General features: G+C 44.4%; 1 protein-coding gene across 5 annotated transcripts in view; it reads left to right on the top strand.

Annotated features, from left to right (window-relative positions):
* LOC140487121 (kazrin-like) overlaps positions 1 to 21,802 on the top strand; it is a 339,165-nt gene that overhangs the window by 246,149 nt on the left and 71,214 nt on the right. For all 5 annotated transcript variants that reach the window (XM_072586643.1, XM_072586642.1, XM_072586646.1 and 2 more), the window contains one exon: positions 19,917 to 20,122. In XM_072586643.1, the coding sequence (XP_072442744.1) occupies positions 19,917 to 20,122 (206 nt within the window). The remainder of the gene's footprint in view (positions 1 to 19,916; positions 20,123 to 21,802) is intronic.

The following is a 21,802-nucleotide window of genomic DNA, read 5'->3' as shown; positions in this document are numbered from 1 at the left end:
GACCTTTAATGTTCTCTCTGGAAGAGAATTCCAAAGGCCAGTGATCCTATGAGAGAAGAACCTCTTCCTTATCTGGAAGATTAACTCAACGCTCTTTATTGTCTATGGCTGCCTGATGTATTTTTAACACATTGTTTGATGCGACTGTACCAAATTAGTCATTTCAAATTGTAAGGAATTTTCTAACCTGCCATTCCCCATATATATATATATTTCCTAACTTAAAAATCAGGATCCCTGTCTTTGGAAATCGATATTTACAGATTGGATCAATGTGAAAATATTAGGTCATTAAGTGAAACATAATCAGGAATCTACGCTTGAGTGTGATATAGACAAAGTGGGAAATTGGTATACAGATGAAAGAGGTAATTTAAATAAGGTTTACCACAACTAGTAAAGTGTGCTCAGTACAAAGTTGGATTTATCTGTGCTAACAAGGTTTATTATTAGTTAGAAGCTTTATTGAGTTAACGCCAAATAAAGTTAATATAAGTAAACCAAAGTAAAATAAAGTGAACATAAGTGAAATAAAGTCAATTTATGGCAGGAAAACCTGGAGTATGTGACCTGTAGAATGTGGCTGATAACTCAGAGGACCACATAGATGTAGCAAGTGTCACCAACTGCAGAAAGCTGAGCTCCTGGCTTTAAGGTTCAAGAGGTAGTTTAGTCCATCTGTGAGACTGAGCTTTATGGATAGTATGTTCAGAGAGATGGCCACACTGCAGGCTAAGAGCATAGAGACAGAAACGAAATGGGTGACTGTCAGACAGTCCAAAAGAACCAGACGGGTAGTGCAGGAGTCTCCTCTGGTGCTACTCTCTCATTGGATCCCACCTTGAATACTATCTCGGGAGCTGCTCCCGTGTAGGAATACAGCTGGATCCAAGTTCATGGCACCATGTGTAGCTCAGCTGTACAGGACAGGAGGATGAAAAGGTGAAGAGGTGAAGAGGAGTCATGATAAGGGATTCATTAACTCCAGGCACAGTCAGGCACTACTATGGTTGTGAGTGTGACTCCAAAATTGTAAGTTGTCAGGGTCAAGCGTCAGGAGTAGCTACAGGACATTCCTCTGGGGAAAGTGCACAACCAGGGGTTGTTTGGTCAATGTCAGTACCAATGATTTAGGGAGGATGGGGCAAGGCAAATCTCAGGATGCTAGGAAGGGGATTGAAAAGTAAGACTTCATCTCAGGATTACTTCCAGTCCCACGTGCGAGTAAGTGGTGAAATAGGAGAGCTGAAGAACCGGTGTAGGAGGGAGGCTGTAAAATTCCTGAGGGATTGGGACCATTCTGGGACAGATGGGACTTTTACAAGATAAAGGAACTGCATCTTAGTAGGAGCAGGACTAACATGCTTGCAGTGTGTCGAAGAGGGTTTAAACTGGATTGGCATTGGATCGGGAACCTAAGAGGTGCTCAGATTTTAGGAGTGAAGAGCTAGTAGAAGGAAGTAGAAAACTAGAAAGCAAAAACCAAGGAACTGTGGAAGCAGGCCATTCAGCCCATTGAGTCCACATAGACCTGCGAAAAGCATCCCACCTAGAACCACCCCCTCCCTATCCCTGTAACCCTGCATTTTGCATGGTTAACCCAGCTAACCTACACGTAGAGTCATAGAGATGTACAGCACAGAAACACCCTTCAGTCAAACTTGTCCATGCTGACCAGATATCCTAAGCTAATCTAGTCCCATTTGCCAGCACTGGGCCCATGTCCCTCTAAACCCTTCCTAAGCATATACCCACCCAGATGCCTCTTTAAATGTTGTCATTGCATGAGCCTCCACCACTTCCTCTGGCAGATTGTTCATGCATCCTCTATGTGAAAAAGTTGTCCCCATCTTTGGGCTGTGGGAGGAAACCCATGCAGACCCAGGGAGAATGTGCAAACTCCACAGAGACAGTCACTTGAAGCTGGAATTGAATGCAGGTCCCTGGTGTCATGAGGTAGCAGTGCTAACCACTGAACTACCTTGCTACCCAAATAGAAGGCAGACAGAGCTTAGGCAGGCATCAAATAAGATCAGAATAGAGAATAATAAAACAGCTGAACTAAAGGCATCCTATCTGAATGCACATAGTATTTGCAATATGTTCAATGTACAAAATTAGGTAAATGGGTATGATATAATTGCCATAACAGAAACATGGCTACAAAGTGACTAAGCTTGGGAACTGAACATCCAACAATATTCCACATTTAGAATGGGTAGGCAAAAAGGAAAAAAAGCTGGATTAGTGCTTTTAATAAGATGCAAGATCAGGATATTGATAAGATATCTTAGAACCTTAGATTGAATAATCAAAATGTAGTGTCAGTTTAGATGGAGCTAAAACATAACAAAGAACAGCAGACATTGGTGGGAGTTGTTAATAGGCCACCAATCTGTCATGGTAACATTGAACACCAGTCTTCATCCAGCATTTAAAGATGCTTTAATGTGGGTAATATAATACAAATGTGTGACTTCAATTTGTACAAAACCTGGGTTAACCAAATCAGCACGAATGCTGTAAAGGATGAATTCTTGAAGTTTCTGTGAGATGAATTACTGGAGCAATATGAGGAGAATCTAACTAGAGATCAGGCTATTTTGGATTTTGCGTTGTGCAATGAGAAAGGCCAAATCAAAACCCTTACTGTAAAATATTCTTTGGGAAATAGTGACCATAATAAAAGACATTTGCATAAAGTTTGAATGCAATTTTGTTCATTTTATACCTAGGTTCTCAAATCTGAAGAAAGTAAATTATGAAGATGTGAGGGGTAATGTGGGTATGATGGTTTGGGAAAGTACACCAAAATATTTAACATCAGACAAGCAGTGTATTTAAAGAAATATATGATGTACATCAGAAACGTATTTATCTGAGGCACAGATACCATGAGAAAGGTAAATTAACAGTGGTTAATGAAAGGAATGAAAAGTTACATTAGATCAAAGGAAGTGTCTTATAAAAGTACTAATTAATAGAAAGTGGTAAGCCTGAGGATTGAGATCAATTTAGAACTCAGCAAAGAGGGACCAAGAAAGTAATTAACAAAAGAGAACATGAATGCAAACTAACGAGAAACATAAAGGGTGGATTATAAAATCTTCTTTAGATATGTGAAAAGGAAAAGATTAGCTAGGACAAATGTAGAACATTATAGTGGAGACAGGGAGCTTGTAGTAGAGAGCAGGAAATGGTGGACAAACTGAACACTTACTTTGTATATGTAATATTTCCCGATTTGCTGGTCACACCAAATTTGGTTGGAGGGTAATTTGTGAGGAAGCTTCAAGTGGACCAAGACAGATTCTGTGACCAGGAGAAAGTGAGGCCTTCAAATGCTGGAGATCAGAGTCGAGAGTGTGGTGCTGGAAAAGCACAGCAGGTCAGGCAGCATCCAAGGAGCAGGAGAAACGATGTTTCGGGCATAAGCCCTTTCTGATGAATATTGTGTACAGTTTTGAGATAGGTGTGCCACTGTGGGAGTACAACAGAGATTCACCAGATTAATCACTGCGATTTCAGACTTGCTTTACGAGGAGAGATAGAGAAAGATGGGTCTGTTATCACTAGAACCTTGACAGTTAAATCTACAAAATGACTACAGGGTGTGACAGGGTGGATGAGGATAGGATATTTCTCCTGGCTAAAGAATCTAGAACCTGGGGACATTACCTCAGGATATGGGAAATGCCATTTAGGATGTAGGTTAAGAGCTATTTCTTGACTTTGAGGATGGTGAATCTTGGAATCCTCTACCCCGTTGGGCTGTGGGAATTCAATCATTGATCATGCTCAAGTCAGAACTCAATAAACTAATGACACCAAGGACCATAGAGATAATACGAAGAAGTGGCTTTGAGGTAGATGTTCACTCATGATCTAATTGAATGGTGGAGTAGAATTGATGGGCTGAATGGCCTACTCTGATTCCTTTGGTCCTCTGTAATTAAATTTATCAGAGTATAATTTTATTCAGTCATCTGCTTCAGACGTCAAATCTCAGCTGAAGAAAAATAAAAGTGCAATATCAAACAATAAGGGCAGAAGTTGCAACAATGACAGCTGGGAAATATCACTGCACCTTCCTCCCAGTCAGAAAAGCCAGCCAACACAATTCTGCCTATCATCTCTTATCAAATTTCTTAGCCATACAGCCATTACTGCTTTAATTCTAATGGTTTCACTTCTGCCAATAAGTCTTACTGTGTGTTAACTTTTCCAACACATTCAGAAATCCATATAGTCAACATCAACTGTACTATCCTCATCAATCTTCTCACTTTATGTGATCAAAGAACCAGTCAATATAGTCAAACATGATTTCTGGACTTTCACTAATCCATCTAGACCAAATCCTTTTCAATTCTCTGAAATTAGCCCTTTTGCAGGTGAGTAAATTCAAATTTAAACATCATTGTCCTTTCCCAGGATTATCCTGAGTCGAATTGTGTTGTGATCACTATTTCCTAAAATTTTCCCCACTGAAACACACGCCACTTGTTCCACTTTATTCCATGGAAGCATTTTCCAGCTCTGCTTATTCTTCCTATCTGGACTTGGGTTGTATTACACTGCTGAAGAGAGCTATTTAATGAGGGTAAAGTCCTTTGTTGTGTGCTGAGAGATGAGGAGAATTCTCTGCAGAGGTGAGTTCAAGTGCATGAAGTAGGTCTGGGGTAGGATAATTAGAACTGGTAGAACCCGGTTTGAACTTACGTTTAACATCTCACATCCCACACAGATGTGTTGTATTGCTGACATTCTGGAACAGCCTGCTGAAAGGAACAAACATTGCAGTTGGAACAATTCATTTTTCTCCAGAGTCATAAAGATGTACAGCACAGAAACAGACACTTCGGTCCAACTCGTCCATGCCGACCAGATGTCCTAAATTAACCCAGTCCTATTTGCTAGCATTTAGCCCTTTTCCCTCTAAACCTTTCCTTTTCATATACCCATTGAGAATCCTTTTAAATGCTGTAATTGTACCAGCCTCCACCACTTCCTCTGGCAGCTCATTCCATACACGTACCACCCTCTGTGTGAAAAAGTTGCTCCTTTGGTCCCTTTTAAATCTTTCCCCTCTCACCCTAAACCTATGCCCACTAGTTTTGGACTTCCCTATCCTGGGGAAAGGACCTTGCCTATTTATCCTATCCATGCCTCTCATGATTTAATAAACCTTTATAAGGTCACCCCTCAGCCTCCGATACTCCAGGGAAAATAGCCCCAGCCTGTTCAGCCTCTCCCTATAGCTCAAACCCCCCAATCCTTGTAAACCTTTTCTGAACCCTTTCAAATTCAAGTTTGTAAGTATTATATAAAATGTCTGTCACAACCGAGGAATCAGGATTAATCCTGGTTTGGGTAAATTAAACAAAAACCATCTCTGTAATGCTTTGGTTGACTACATTGATGCTGTTACTTACATTCTTGTACCTCTGCTAAGGAGTACTGAGGCAGTGTGTCAAAGATGTGTCTCTGGCTGTAGACAGTGTACCGTGGATTGTCAGTGGACACCTATGAAGAACATCTCCTGCTTATGATGAGCCCCCAGTTTAGCAAGACTTTCCACAGAACTTTTGGGCAATTGTGATTCAAAGATTGGTGACATTTCACCCTCTCTCCCACTCCGTTCTGGGAGAGCTGTCATTGAGAATCAAAGTGCAAGTCAAAAACATATTGTACTTAAACTCTTAGCAAGTGGCTTGAAAATGTCCGTGTAGTTCACACATTGAATTTACACATAAACTGTGTGATGGAGATCTGTTGGCAAATGTTATCAGTAACACTAAGAACTTGTCTGCTCCCTGACATTGTAATAGCAACATTGTAACCAGGACAGCTGCGTTTGACAATTTTTACCATTTTTCTTCAGTTGGGTACAGAACCCATTGGTACTCCATAATCTTCCCCAAGACCTATTCCGTTTCATTAGTATGGACAGGCTGTTTGTTCATGGAAGACATCACAGGCATTTTACTCTCATTCACACACACACACACACACACACACACACACAAAGGCACACACACATGCTTACGCAGACAGACACACACAAAGACATATGCATACATACGTACACAAACAGATACACATGCACACACACATACACATGCGCACACACATACACATGCGCACACACATACAAAGACACATGCATGCGCACACTCACACAGATACACATGCATACACACATACACGCACAGATCCACACGCATACACACAGATACACATGTACATACATACACACACAAAAAGACACATGTATACCCACAAAGACACATGCACACACACAGGTACACATGCACATTTAACTCTTGCCATTTAAAAAATATAAGAGCATTGGAATTAAATTCAAATCTGTCACTTGTCATGTCGTCACTACATTTGGAGCTCAGATGCAGCAGGTTTGAGATACAGACTACAGCTTCCAATTACTCACTCCACTCTAGACAGACATGGGATGCCAATCAGCTGGGGAATTTGTTGCCAAGTGTGTGCAGGGCTGCTTCATTACCACATGTACACCCATCCCACATGAGGACTCCCGTACCAGCGACAGAGGGAAAGGATGTTTCTGTCTCACGGTTGCACCTGGGTTCTGAGCCCATTTCCCAGAATGAAGAAGACAAGGTCTCAAGGTAAAGTTAAGTGTTGCCTGTCTACACTTGCACAGGCTCAGGAGGAGAACAGACTGGGGACAAGGTTACAAAACCAGCTCATGTTCCTCCATTGCTTCCATTATAATCCCATCCCTTCAAACTCTTTCTAATAATTTGCACCCAAATTAATGGTGAATCTAACAAAACAAAACTCGGGGTCAGATGCTGACACTAGATATTTACAATAGAAATGCAGTCCAAATGTAATATGACTGACTGAGATAAAACTGGCATTTGCTGTTTCTTTCCGAAAAAAGTTTGAAGGCAGTGGTGCATTATGGGCAGTGTTTGATGTGAAAACAGAACGATTAACTGGATGGATAGGGATAGGATCTGATCTGTCTTTCTGCAGCATAGGTTCAGGCATGATCATTTGAGATTAAAATAAAAAAACGTAATTAAAATATGAATAACATCATTTTAGTACATTGGTAACTGGTACTTTTGAACCTTCAACAGTGTGTGAAGTGATTTGTGTTGCTGTTTAATAAGCGCACACACACACACACACACACACACATTGGCTCACGCACACACACTGGCTCACACACATACACACACACACACTGGCTCACACACACACTGGCTCACACACACACACACACACACACACACACACACATTGGCTCACGCACACACACTGGCTCACACACATACACACACACACACTGGCTCACACACACACTGGCTCACACACACACACACACACACACACTGGCTCACACACACACACACACACACACACACACTGGCTCACACACATACACACACACACACACACACACACACACACTGGCTCACACACACACACTGGCTCACACACATACACACACACACACACATTCACACACACACACACACTGGCTCACACACATACACACACACACTGGCTCACACACACACACACACACACACACTGGCTCACACACACACTGGCTCACACGCACACTGGCTCACACGCACACACACTGGCTCACACACATACACACACACACACTGGCTCACACACACTGGCTCACACACATACACACACTGGCTCACACACACACACACACATACACACACTGGCTCTCACACACACACACACTGGCTCACACACACACACACACACACACACACACACTGGCTCACACACACACACTGGCTCACACACATACACACACTGGCTCACACACAAACACACACAGGCGCACACACATAGGTGTACACATATGCATGCATATTGAAATTTAATGTTGATTTTGCTCTTTGTGCACATTTTCTGCGGCAGTAACATTGTAGTCCGCACTTTGTTCTCCCATCTAATGCAGTATGACATGCCTGGACTGCAAGCAGAGCAAATCATTTCACTGTATCAGGTACATGCGACACTAATAAATCACATCAAATCAAATACACATGCTCACACAGACACACATACATACACTAATTGTTCAGCAACTTTCTGACTTGGGGACTATTTAAATATATTCGCCATTTAGATACAGAACTGGCTCAAAGGTAGGAGACAGAGGTTGGTGGTGGAGGAGTGTTTTTCAGACTGGAGGCCTGTGACCAGTGGAGTGCCACAAGGATCAGTGCTGGGTCCACTACTTTTCATTATTAATATAAATGATTTGGATGTGAGCATAAGAGGTACAGTTAGTAAGTTTGCAGATGACACCAAAATTGAAGGCGTAGTTGACAACGAAGAAGGTGACCTCAGATTACAACAGGATCTGGACCAGATGGGCCAATGGGCTGAGAAGTGGCAGATGGAGTTTAATTTAGATAAATGCGAGGTGCTGCATTTTGGGAAAGCAAATCTTAGCAGGACTTATACACTTAATGGTAAGGTCCTGGGGAGTGTTGCTGAACAAAGAGACCTTGGAGTGCAGGTTAGTTCCTCGAAAGTGGAGTCGCAGGTAGATAGGATAGAGAAGGAGGTGTTTGGTATGCTTTTCTTTATTGGTCAGAGTATTGAGTACAGGAGTTGGGAGGTCATGTTGCAGCTGTACAGGACATTGGTTAGGCCACTGTTGGAATATTGCGTGCAATTCCGGTCTCCTTCCTATCGGAAGGATGTTGTGAAACTTGAAAGGGTTCAGGAAAGATTTACAAGGATGTTGCCAGGGTTAAAGGATTTGAGCTGTAGGGTGAGGTTGAACAGGCTGGGGCTGTATTACCTGGAGCATCGGAAGCTGAGGATGACCTGATGGAAGCTTATAAGATCATGAGGGGCATGGATAGGATTAATAAAGTCTCTTCCCTGGGGTGAGGGAGTCCAGAACAAGAGGGCATAGGTTTAGGGTGAGAGGGGAAAGATATAAAAGAGACCGAAGGCGCAACTTTTTCACACACAAGGTGGTATGTGTATGGAATGAGCTGCCAGAGGATGTGGTGGAGGCTGGTACAATTGCAACATTTAAGAAGCATTTGGATGGGTATATGAATAGGAAGGGTTTGGAGGGATATAGGCCGGTGCTGGCAGGTGGGACTAGATTGGGTTGGGATATCTGGTCGGCATGGACGGGTTGGACCGAAGGGTCTGTTTCCGTGCTGTACGCCTCTATGACTCTACGACTCTGTGAATGAAGATAGCCAGTCTTCTAGTGCACAGAGTATAGGCTGGGGTTTGCAATAAAAGCCGGTATTTAGAGTGGGGAAATTTTCTAACTTGGCCAACCCACCTCAATGTAGGTGTCAATTTTTTAAATCTTTGTCCTTTCATGGAATATAGGCATACTTGTTCCTTATCTCTGATGAACCTCCAACTGAGTGGCTTGCCAGGCCATTTCAGAGGTTAGGTAAGAGTCAACCACATTGCTGCTGGTCTGAAATACATGTAGGCTGGATCAGATAGGATGGCACATTCCCCCCGGGAAGGACATTAGTCACCCAGATAGCTATTTGTAATTGATGATAGTCCATGGTAACTTACCTAAGACTAGCTTTTTATTCCAAATGTATTCATTGAATTTAAATTCTTGCAGTTGCTATGGTTAGTACTGAACATATTTCTCTAAAGCTTTAGCCTTAGCCTCTGGATCAATATTGATTATTGATCAATAATCCAGTGGCATTAGCATTACACCACTGGCACATGTAGCTCTCACACCAAGGAAATGTGGCCTAAACCAGATGGCCTGTCAATCAATGCACTCTAGCAACATGTGCTTCTTTTACTGTGACAACTATAGCCTCATCCTGTGTCCTTTTCGAAAAGAACTGAGGATTTAAATAAACAGGTCATGAAATTTAAACAAAGCTTATCTGCTTTTGAAGTACCTTTCTGTCTCCTCCATTGGGGTGGCGCAGTGACTAGCACGCTGCCTCACAGCACCAGAGACTCAGGTTCAATTCCAGCTTTGGGTGACTGTCTGTGTGGAGTTTGCACATTCTCCCCGTGTCTGTGTGGGTTTCCTCCGGGTGCTTCAATATCCTCCCACAATCCAAAGATGTGCAGGTTAGCTCATAGTGCCCAGGGATGTGCAGGCTAGGTGGGTTTCGCCATGAGAAATGCAGGGTGACAGGGTAAGGGAGGGGGGGGGAGGAAAGGTCAACATGTACTTGATGGGTTGAATGGCCTGCTTCCATGCTGAACAGGTTCCATGAAAAAACTGTACCCTCCGTTATTGCGGGTTAAGGCTTGGGATCATGGAAAAGGGAGTCTGTTTTAACTCAGCACTGTGCTCAAATCACTCTGCAAACTGGGCGTTTTGCAATTCATGCCCACCTCCTTTCCCTTATAAATCGAACATTTTATCAGCCAGAAATTCAGCCCAGGATTTCCTCATCTGGGTCCCACCCACCACCTTTGCAGATGTCTGAAGAGACCGCAATCCACGATAATCTAGCCCAGTCATGAAGAACTCATTAGGGCTTACCCCTGAAGGGACTGGGCAAAGCAGGGCAATGCCTGATGACATAGCAGCAGTGCCGCAAGACGTTCAGTGACCTCTTGTGGGTGGTCAAGGTGGGCTATACATGATGTATCCTACCCAGCACTCCACCAGCCTCACAGACTGCCCGGCCTGACGCAGACTCCAGGATAAACCCATCAGCCATCCTTGCAGACGTGCCAAGCTCACACCTGGCACCCATTGCTTTCACTTAGCCTCAGGTATTCAGCTCCAGCAGCTGATCACTGAAACATAGTGTCACCCTATCACTGGCATTCTGCCCTCTCTCCAATACAGCGAGGTGGGCACACAACAGAAGGGGTCAAAGGGGAAAAAGGTCGCGTAGGCCTGGAACTCCTGAACCCAGTGGAGGTGATGTCTCTCTGCCTCATAGAAATGGCTGCAACAAATCCCTTGGATCTAGTGCCCCTGAAAATGTTGAACAGGTTGACATTTTTCTGCCTTATGCCCCTTCTCAGCTCCTGGCTCACCCTTGTGCTGCATTAGGAATGAGCTCCTGATGGTGCCACTGTGGTCCTGTTGTGTCCCACCCCCTCATGTTTCCCCCTGCAGTCCTACCCACCCTCCTCCACACCTGTGTTGAGGCACTCACCTGTCTGCACTGAGCAGCCTAGAGAAGGAGAGAGAGAGAGAGAGAGAGAGAGCTGAAGGGTAGCACCATGAAGACATCCTGTCACTTGACCTGACACTCACAGCCACCAATTCTAGCACTGGTGAGTCACTGTGCACAGGGAGTTCTGTCAGACCCAGGCTGAAGGATGGTTTGGTTCCCAGCTCACCAGAGGGCAAAGTGGGAGAGGTGTTCGAGAAACTAGGAGTGGGTCATTCGGCCCTTTGATCCATTCAATATGATCATGGCTGATCATCCAACTCAGACCCCTGGTCCTGTTTTCTCCTGAGATCCTTTAATCCCTTTAGCCCCAACCACTTTATCAAACTTGAAAATGTTCAATGTTTCGCCTCAACTGCTTTTTATGAGTTCCACAGGGTCTCTGGGTGAAGACCTTTCTCCTTATCTCAGCCTGAAATGGCCGACCCAGTATCCTTCGATGTGACCCTGGTTCTGGACTCCCTGATCGTTGGAAACATCCTTCCTGCTTTATTCTTGCTGGAGGTTTGAGGGTTTCTATGAGATCCCCCTCAGTCTTCCAAAGTCCAGTGAACATAGTCATAACCAATCCAGTCTCTCTTCATGTGTCAGTCAGGAATCAGTCTGATAAACCTTTGGTGCACTCCATCTATAGTCAGAACATCTTTCCTCAGATACGAAGATCAAAACTGCATCCAGTTCTCCACTGTTGCCTGGATAATTGCAGTGAAACATCCCTGCTCCTGTACTCGACTCCGCTTCCAACAAAGGCCAACATACCATTTGCCTTCTTCACTGCCTGCTGCACCTGCATAGCTTACTCTCAGTGACAGGAATACAAGGACACCCAGGTGAAATAACTGCACAGAGGCTGGTGTCCTGTCATCCTTAATTTATACGCGGCGAGTCCTTGACACTGATCCACTTCCCTCAGAGCCAGCTCTCGGGGTGTCTGACACTCCTGTTTATATCTGTCAGCCAGGGCTCCCTGATTGGACCAGATTAACAGCCTCATATTCTATGGCTGACTTTGTTACATCACTACACCAGATCTCATGGCACCGGCCCCTTTGCCAATCGATTGCCATTCAGGTAATTATGTACTTTCCTGTTTGTGTTGCCAGAGGTAATAACTTTAACATTTATCCACATTATACTTCGCCTGCCATGCATTAGCTCACTCACTGTAACATCTCTGCTTCCTCCTCACAGCCCACCCCCCACCCCCACCCAGCTTTGCGCCATCTGCAAAGTTGTAAATATTACATTTTGTTCCCTCATCCACGTCGTTACTATATTGTGAATATTCAAGGTGCAGTGGAGTCAGGGAGGGAGACTCCCTGGCTAACCCTGAAGGCCATGCCCATAGAGGCAGTGAGGGTGTGAGTGGGCCAGCCTCCTGGCTGTGAGGAACATGGAGGAGACCAGTTCCAAATTGTCAGATGAGCCTGATGTACAGAGGAGCCTGCCCTCTCTGCATCCTTGGATCGATTTACTTGTCATGTTACAGACCCAGAGGCAGTGCCACTGCTGGGTGGTACAGGCAGGTCAGTGTAAGTGGAAACATGCCATCCATCCAGAATTTTACAAAGCATTGCAACCCAAACAGTAAAACACAATGGATATTTGTGAATAGAACCAAACTAATGCAGACACTCTGGGATATCAGACAGCATCAGCAGCACAGTCTCATGGAACCACACTGGAGGATTCTCACAGGTATCCTGAACAATATTTATCCCTCAGTCCACATTACCATAAAATGGATTCTCTGGTCATTATCATGTGTCAGTTGGTGGGAGCTTGCTGTGCAGATTGGCTAGACAGCATTGTGAGACATCCTGAGGTCATCAAAGATGCTGTGTGGAGCCCTTTCCTTCAACCCTCAGTATTACTGTTAACGCTCTACATCCCTCAGTATTACTGTTAATGCTCCATATCCCTTAGTATTACTGTCAATGCTCCACATCCCTCAGTGTTACTGTTAATACTCCACATCCCTCAGTGTTACTGTTAATGCTCCACAACCCTCAGTGTTACTGTTAATGGTCCACATGCCTCAGTGTTACTGTTAATGCCCCACATCCCTCAGTGTTACTGTTAATATTCCACATCCCTTAGTGTTTTTGTTAATGCTCCACATTCCTCAGTGTTACTGTTAATACTCCACATCCCTCAGAATTACTGTTAATGCTCCACACCCCTCAGTGTTACAGTTAAGACTCCCCATCCCTCTGTGTTATTGTTAATGCTCCACAACCCTCAGTGATACTGTTAATACTCCACATCCCTCAGTGTTTTTGTTAATACTCCACATCCCTCAGTGTTTTTGTTAATGCTCCACAACCCTCAGTGTTATTGTTAATGCTCCACATCCCTCAGTGTTATTGTTAATGCTCCACATCCCTCAGTGTTACTGTTAATGCTCCACATCCCTCAGTATTACTGCTAATGTTCCACATCCCTCAGTGTATTTGTTAATACTCCACATCAATCAGTATTACTGTTAATGTTCCACATCCCTCAGTGTTATCGTTAATGCTCCACATCCCTCAGTATTAGTTAATACTCCACAATCCTCAGTGTTATTTTTAATGCTCCACACCCCTCAGTGTTACTGTTAATATTCCACATCGCTCAGTGTTACTGTTAATACTCCACATCCCTCAGTGTTATTGTTAATGCTCCACATCCCTCAGTGTTACTGTTAATACTCCACATCCCTCAGTGTTACTTTTAATGTTCCACATCCCTCAGTGTTACTGTTAATGTTCCACATCCCTCAGTGGTTTTGTTAATACTCCACATCCCTCAGTGTTGTTGTTAACGCTCCACATCCCTCAGTGTTACTGTTAATGCTCCACATCCCTCAGTGTTACTTTTAATGTTCCACATCCCTCAGTCTTACTGTTAATGCTCCACATCCCTCAGTATTACTGGTAATGGTCCACATCCCTCTGTGCTATTGTTAATGCACCACAACCCTCAGTGTTACTGTTAATGCGCTACAACCTTCAGTATTACTGTTAATGCTCCACATCACTCAGTGTTACTGTTAATGTTCCACATCCCTCAGTGTTACTGTTAATACTCCGCATCCCTCAGTATTACTGTTAATGTTCTACATCCCTCAATGTTACTGTTAATGTTCCACAACCGTCAGAGTTTCTGTCGATACTCCACATCCCTCAGTTATACTGGTAATATTCCACAACCCTCAGTGTTACTGTTAATACTCCACATCCCTCAGTGTTACTGTTAATGCTCCACATCCCTCAGTATTACTGGTAATATTCCACAACCCTCAGTGTTACTGTTAATACTCCACATCCCTCAGTGTTACTGTTAATGCTCTACATCCCTCGGTGTTACTGTTAATGTTCCACAACCGTCAGAGTTTCTGTCAATACTCCACATCCCTCAGTATTACTGGTAATATTCCACAACCCTCAGTGTTACTGTTAATACTCCACATCCCTCAGTGTTACTGTTAATGCTCCACATCCCTCAGTATTACTGGTAATATTCCACAACCCTCAGTGTTACTGTTAATGCTCCACATCCCTCAGTGTTACTGTTAATACTCCACATCCTTCAGTGTTACTGTTAATGTTCCACATCCCTCAGTGTTACTGTTAATGTTCCACAACCCTCAGTGTTACTGTTAATACTCCACATCCCTCAGTGTTACTGTTAATGCTCCACACCCCTCAGTATTACAGTTAATACTCCACATCCCTCAGTGTTACTGTTAATGCACCACAACCCTCAGTGTTACTGTTAATGTTCCACATCCCTCAGTGTTTCTGTTAATACTCCACATCCCTCAGTATTACTGGTAATGTTACACAACCCTCAGTGTTACTATTAATACTCCACATCACACAGTGTAACTGTTAATACGCCACATCCCTCAGTGTTACTGTTAATGCTCCACACCCCTCAGTGTTACTGTTAATGTTCTACATCCCTCAGTGTAATTGTTAATGCTCCACATCCCTCAGTGTTACTGTTAATGTTCCACATCCCTCAGTGTTACTGTTAATACTCCACACACCACAGTGTTACTGCTAATGTTCCACAACCCTCAGTGTTACTGTTAATGCTCCGCATCCCTCAATGTTACTGATAATACTCCACATCCCTCAGTATTACTGTCAATGTTCCACATCACTCAGTGTTACTGTTAATGCTCCACACCCCTCAGTGTTACTGTTAATGTTCTACATCCCTCAGTGTAATTGTTAATGCTCCACATCCCTCAGTGTTACAGTTAATGTTCCACATCCCTCAGTGTTACTGTTAATACTCCACACACCACAGTGTTACTGCTAATGTTCCACATCCCTCAGTGTTACTGTTAATGCTCCACAACCCTCAGTGTTATTGTTAATACTCCACATCCCTCAGTATTACTGTCAATGTTCCACATCACTCAGTGTTATTGTTAATGCTCCACATCCCTCAGTATTAGTTAATACTCCACATCCCTCAGTATTACTGTCAATGTTCCACATCCCTCAGTATTACTGTAAATGCTCCACATCCCTCAGTGTTGTTGTTAACGCTCCACATCCCTCAGTGTTACTGTTAATGCTCCACATCCCTCAGTGTTTCTGTTAATGTTCCACATTCCTCAGTGTTGTTGTTAACGTTCCACATCCCTCAGAGTTACTGTTAATGCTCCACATCCCTCAGTGTTTCTGTTAATGTTCCACATCCCTCAGTGTTACTGTTAATGCTCCACAACCCTCAGTGTTACTATTAATACTCCACATCCCTCAGTGTTACTGTTAATACTCCACATCCCTCAGTGTTACTGTTAATGCTCCACAACCCTCAGTGTTACTATTAATACTCCACATCCCTTAGTGTTACTGTTAATGCTCCACATCCCTCAGTATTACTGTTAATGATCCACACCCCTCAGTGTTACTGTTAATACTCCACATCCCTCAGTGTTTTTGTTAATGCTCCACATCCGTCAATGATATTATTAATGCTCCACAACCCTCAGTGTTCCTGTTAATACTCCGCATCCCTCAGTCTTACTGTTAATGCTCCACATCCCTCAGTATTACTGTTAATGTTCCACATCCCTCAGTGTTATTGTTAATACTCCACGTACCTCAGTATTACTGGTAATGTTCCACATCCCTCTGTGTTACTGTTAATGCAATACATCCCTCAGTGTTACTGTTAATGCTCCACAACCCTCAGTGTTATTGTTAATGCTCCACATCACTCAGTGTTATTGTTAATATTCCACATCCCTCAGTGTTATTGTTAATACTCCAAATCCCTCAGTGTTACTGTTAATGGTCCACACCCCTCAGTGTAAACTGTTAATACTCCACATCTCTCAGTGTCACTGTTAATGCACCACAGCTCTCAGTGTTACTGTTAATGCTCCACATCCCTCAGTGTTACTGGTAATACTCCACATCCCTCAGTGTTACTGTTAATGCACCACAACCCTCAGTGTTACTGTTAATGTTCCATATCCCTCAGTGTTACTGTTAATGCACCACATCCCTCAGTATTACTGTCAATGTTCCACATCACTCAGTGTTATTGTTAATGCTCCACATCCCTCAGTATTAGTTAATACTCCACAATCCTCAGTGTTATTTTTAATGCTCCACATTCCTCAGTGTTACTGTTAATACTCTACATCCCTCAGTGTTATTTTTAATGTTCCACATCCCTCAGTATTACTGTAAATGCTCCACATCCCTCAGTGTTGTTGTTAATGCTCCACATCCCTCAGTGTTACTGTTAATGCTCCACATCCCTCAGTGTTTCTGTTAATGTTCCACATCCCTCAGTGTTGTTGTTAACGCTCCACATCCCTCAGAGTTACTGTTAATGCTCCACATCCCTCAGTGGTTCTGTTAATGTTCCACATCCCTCAGTGTTACTGTTAATGCTCCACAACCCTCAGTGTTACTATTAATACTCCACATCCCTTAGTGTTACTGTTAATGCTCCACGTCCCTCAGTGTTAATGTTAATACTCCACATCCCTCAGTGTAACTGTTAATGCTCCACAACCCTCAGTGTTACTATTAATACTCCACATCCCTTAGTGTTACTGTTAATGCTCCACATCCCTCAGTATTACTGTTAATGATCCACACCCTTCAGTGTTACTGTTAATACTCCACATCCCTCAGTGTTTTTGTTAATGCTCCACATCCCTCAATGATATTGTTAATGCTCCACAACCCTCAGTGTTCCTGTTAATACTCCGCATCCCTCAGTCTTACTGTTAATGCTCCACATCCCTCAGTATTACTGTTAATACTCCACATCCCTCAGTGTTCCTGTTAATGCTCCACATCTCTCAGTGTTACTGTAAATACTTCACATCCCTCAGTGTTCCTGCTAATGCTCCACATCCCTCAGTGTTACTGTTAATGTTCCACATCCCTCAGTGTTACTGTTAATACTCCACATCCTTCAGTGTTTGTGTTAATGCTCCACATCCCACAGTGTTACTGTTAATACTCCACACCCCTCAGTGTTATTATTAATGATCCAATTCCCTCAGTCTTACTGTTAATGTTCCACATCCCTCAGTGTTACTGTTAATACTCCACAACCCTCAGTGTTATTGTTAATGCTCCACATCCCTCAGTGTTACTCTTAATGTTCCACATCCCTCAGTTTTACTGTTAATGTTCCACATTCCTCAGTGTTACTGTTAATGCTCCACATCCCTCAGTGTTACTGTTAATGTTCCACATCCCTCAGTGTTACTCTTAATACTCCACATCCCTCAGTGTTACTGTTAATGCTCCACATCCCTCAGTGTTACTGTCAATGTTCCACATCCCTCAGTGTTACCATTAATACACCACATCCTTCAGTATTACTGTTGATGCTCCAAATCCCTCAGTGTTACTGTTAATACTCCACATCCCTCAGTGTTACTGTTAATACTGCACATCCCTCAGTGTTACTGTTAATGTTCCACTTCCCTCAGTGTTACTGTTGATGCTCCACATCCCTCAGTGTTACTGTTAATGCTCCACATTCCTCAGTGTTACTGTTAATGCTCCACATCCCTCAGTATTACTGTTAATACTCCTCATCCCTCACTGTTAACATTAATACTCCACATCTCTCAGTATTACTATTAATGTTCCACATCCCTCAGTGTTACTGTTAATGCTCCACATTCCTCAGTGTTACCATTAATACTCCACATCCCTCAGTGTTACTGTTAATGCTCCACATCCCTCAGTGTTACTGTTAATGTTCCACAACCCTCAGTGTTTCTGTTAATACTCCACATCCCTCAGTATTACTGGCAATGTTCCACATCCCTCAGTGTTATTGTTAATGCTCCACATCCTTCAGTGTTACTGTTAATGCTCCAGAACCCTCAGTGTTACAGTTAATATTCCACAATCCTTAGTATTACTGTTAATGTTCCATAATCCTCAATATCACTGTTAATACTCCACAACCCTCAGTGTTACTGTTACTAATGGTACCTTTGGGTTCCTGAACCCCTCCCCAAGTGAAGGGCTTATGCCCGAAACATTGACTGTCCTGCTCCTCGGATGCTGCCTGACCTGCTGTGCTTTTCCAGCACCACCCTTTTCAGCTCTCCCTCTCCCACGGCACTGTGTGACTGCTGTGAACCCTGATCTCCTTTCAAACTCACTTTTCTCTCTCTGTCTCACGATGCTGTGAATCCGTTCCCAGCCTCCTGCTGCTGAGTCCCTGCTTTGGGACGTTCCTTCATTACGGCTCAGCCTGAGCCGAACCTGTTCTCCCCCACTCTCCATTCGCCTGCGTTGCCAACAACAACCACTGTCCAGTCGCTCGGCCTTTTCCCTTCCCCACAGCCCCCACACACCCTCCCACCAACCCCACACCCCTAAACGACATCCCTCTCCAGCCCACACCCCACCCCATCCCCACATCTCTACTCCACCTCCAAAACCCTACGCCCCCCTCAGTTGTGAGAAAATGATGGAGTCGACATTAGATTAGATTACATTACAGTGTGGAAACAGGCCCTTCGGCCCAACAAGTCCACACCGCCCCGCCGAAGCGCAACCCACCCAGACCCCTACATTTACCCCTTACCTAACACTACGGGCAATTTAGCATGGCCAATTCACCTAACCTGCACATCCTTAGACTGTGGGAGGAAACCGGAGCACCCGGAGGAAACCCACGCAGACACGGGGAGAACGTGCAAACCCCACACAGTCAGTCGCCTGAGGTGGGAATTGAACCCGGGTCTCTGGCGCTGTGAGGCAGCAGTGCTAACCACTGTGCCACCCACATGTTGATATCATCTCCTCTGATGGTGGTTTGGATCACAAGGGGATAGCGCCATCAGGTTGGAGTGAGGATACTAAGGAGTGAAACCAGGAAAGTCATTGTCAGATAGGCCCCACTGGAGACCTACAACACACTCCCCCCAAAAGACAGCGGACCCTGGGGATCAACTGAACTCTTTTGTGGGTGAAATGGACAGATTTTACCTTGATATGATCGTCATTTGATCTGAATTGCAGTGAGTGAACAAAGCTGAGGCACCAATCAGCCATAGTGCACTTGAGTGATAGAACAGCTTCAAGGGGCTGAATGGCCTCCAGCTACAAGTGTGTTTCTTTAACAGTGAACGATGTGAAAGAAATAAGAGCAGTGTTTTTGCTGCGAAGCTGTTATGAACTTGGCTTGATTGTTAAATGTGGCACTATTGATGCTAATCTTCTCCACTCCCTCCAGATTCGGACAGTCTGTCCAGCCCCACACACCTGAGTCTGAGTTTATCGGAGGGCGATGAGCAGTTGGACAGGTTACAGCAGGTGGAGATTGCAAGGACAATGCCAATGTCGCAGTGGAAAGCGGGCACTGTCCAGGCCTGGCTGGAAGTTGTCATGGCGATGCCAATGTACATCAAATCCTGCACGGAGAACGTCAAAAGTGGCAGGGTAAGAACAGGACCCTCAGCCAACTGTCATTGTTTCTGGGCCCTGAGTGGGGAATAGTCAGCGTTCACAGAGACCAGGGTGGGATTACTACTGGAATAACAAGCCATGCATTCAGAATGTGGAGTGTAGGCCAGTGAGGATCTGGATTGGCCGGACACAGGGATAGGGAGGCGGGGCATGTTAGTTCAGGATTAACAGAATGATATTTTACCCAAATGGCCTTCCGTACTTATATTGAGTGTGTCTTTGAAAGATTAACTTTAATAAAGAGGGCCTCCCCACCTTCAAGTAAGGGAAAGTTCGGACATTTCTCATTATTTCTGTGACACTGAAGGCCCTGGATTTTACCTTATTGAAGGAATGACCTCTGCCCTTTGACCCATGTTCCCTTTCCCAGTCTGTTGCTGATGACTAAAGGGCCTGTTGAAGGGGCAGTGGGAGTGAGGCCTTTTGTCTCCAGGAGCCATCATCTGGGACTGTTGGAAAGCCAGGGCAGTGCAGTCCAGATGGTGTTGGAAATAGGATTACCTGCAGGTCTCAATCTAAAAGGAGCTGCCTGTTCAGGCCGGGCTGTGTTTGATGTTATATTGCGGTTATCCCGTTACCATGGCGATCTGAATACCTATTATTCTGCAGCCCGCCCCTTTAATCACTCACCTATTGATGTTGAGTGAAATTAGAGTCAGCACAGGAACATTTACCATAAAGGGGGGTTATAGTCTGCACTGGTGTAAAATTCCCAGGAATGTGTGTCCTATTCAGGATCCCCTCAGTCTGGTGAGATTGGCTTATACATTCTGACAGTGAGGAGGTTGGCAGGAAATGTTGGTGACGGCAAGGTCAGTGCGGGAATTCACAGGGTGTTAGGGAGCCCCAGTCTCAACTCCCAGCATGCCAAGTGTTCAGGGCAGCCTGAGAGCTTGGGGGAAGAGGCATATCATAAAGTCATAGAGATGTACAGCACGGCAACAGACCCTTCGGTCCAACTCGTCCATGCTGACCGTGTTCCCTCACAGATTCTCTTCCACTCTCAGAGGGAGCCTGTAGCTGGCTGTACAGACCGATGTAGTTACCCCAGGCCCTGTTAGTTGCAGGAAGGAGTGGGTGGGGTGTTGATATGGCAGCACGTTCCTCTCGCCTGGCTCCTGCTTTTTCCCGATGGCAAGTCTCAAGGTGCTCGACATTTTCCCGGATGCTCCTCCTCCACCTCGATTCCCGGCTATCTGTGGGAATGCTGCACTTCCCCAGTGAGGCCTTGAGGGTATCCCAGGAGCACTTCCTCTGTCCCACCTGGGGCTCCCTTCAGTTTCGGAGCTCAGCATTGCTCTGAGATCAGTGAGATGGAAAGCCTCTATATTCCTGAAATATATTTGGGCCCAACCAATGCTTATGCTCCAATTGAGTCTCCTTTCATCTTTCCTCACCCAAACCTGTCATCGTGACCATTTATTCCCCTTCAAAAGCTTACCTTGTTTCCACCGAAATACGCCTCAACTATTCACTTCAGCCATTCCACGTGGGGGTGGGTTCCATATTCCCGCCACTTTTTGGCCAATGAAATGTCTCCTCAATAACCCTAGTGGGTATCTTAGTGACTGTCTGGAATTGATGGTCTTTTGTTCCAGTCCTCATGGCCTTCTCAGACACAGTATGGCAGGTTTGGTAGTGTGCTCCAGTCAT

This window comes from Chiloscyllium punctatum, chromosome 16 (genome assembly GCF_047496795.1).
Source record: "Chiloscyllium punctatum isolate Juve2018m chromosome 16, sChiPun1.3, whole genome shotgun sequence".
In the NCBI taxonomy this organism is placed as follows: Eukaryota; Metazoa; Chordata; class Chondrichthyes; order Orectolobiformes; family Hemiscylliidae; genus Chiloscyllium; species Chiloscyllium punctatum.
This window is presented reverse-complemented; position numbering and strand designations above follow the sequence as displayed.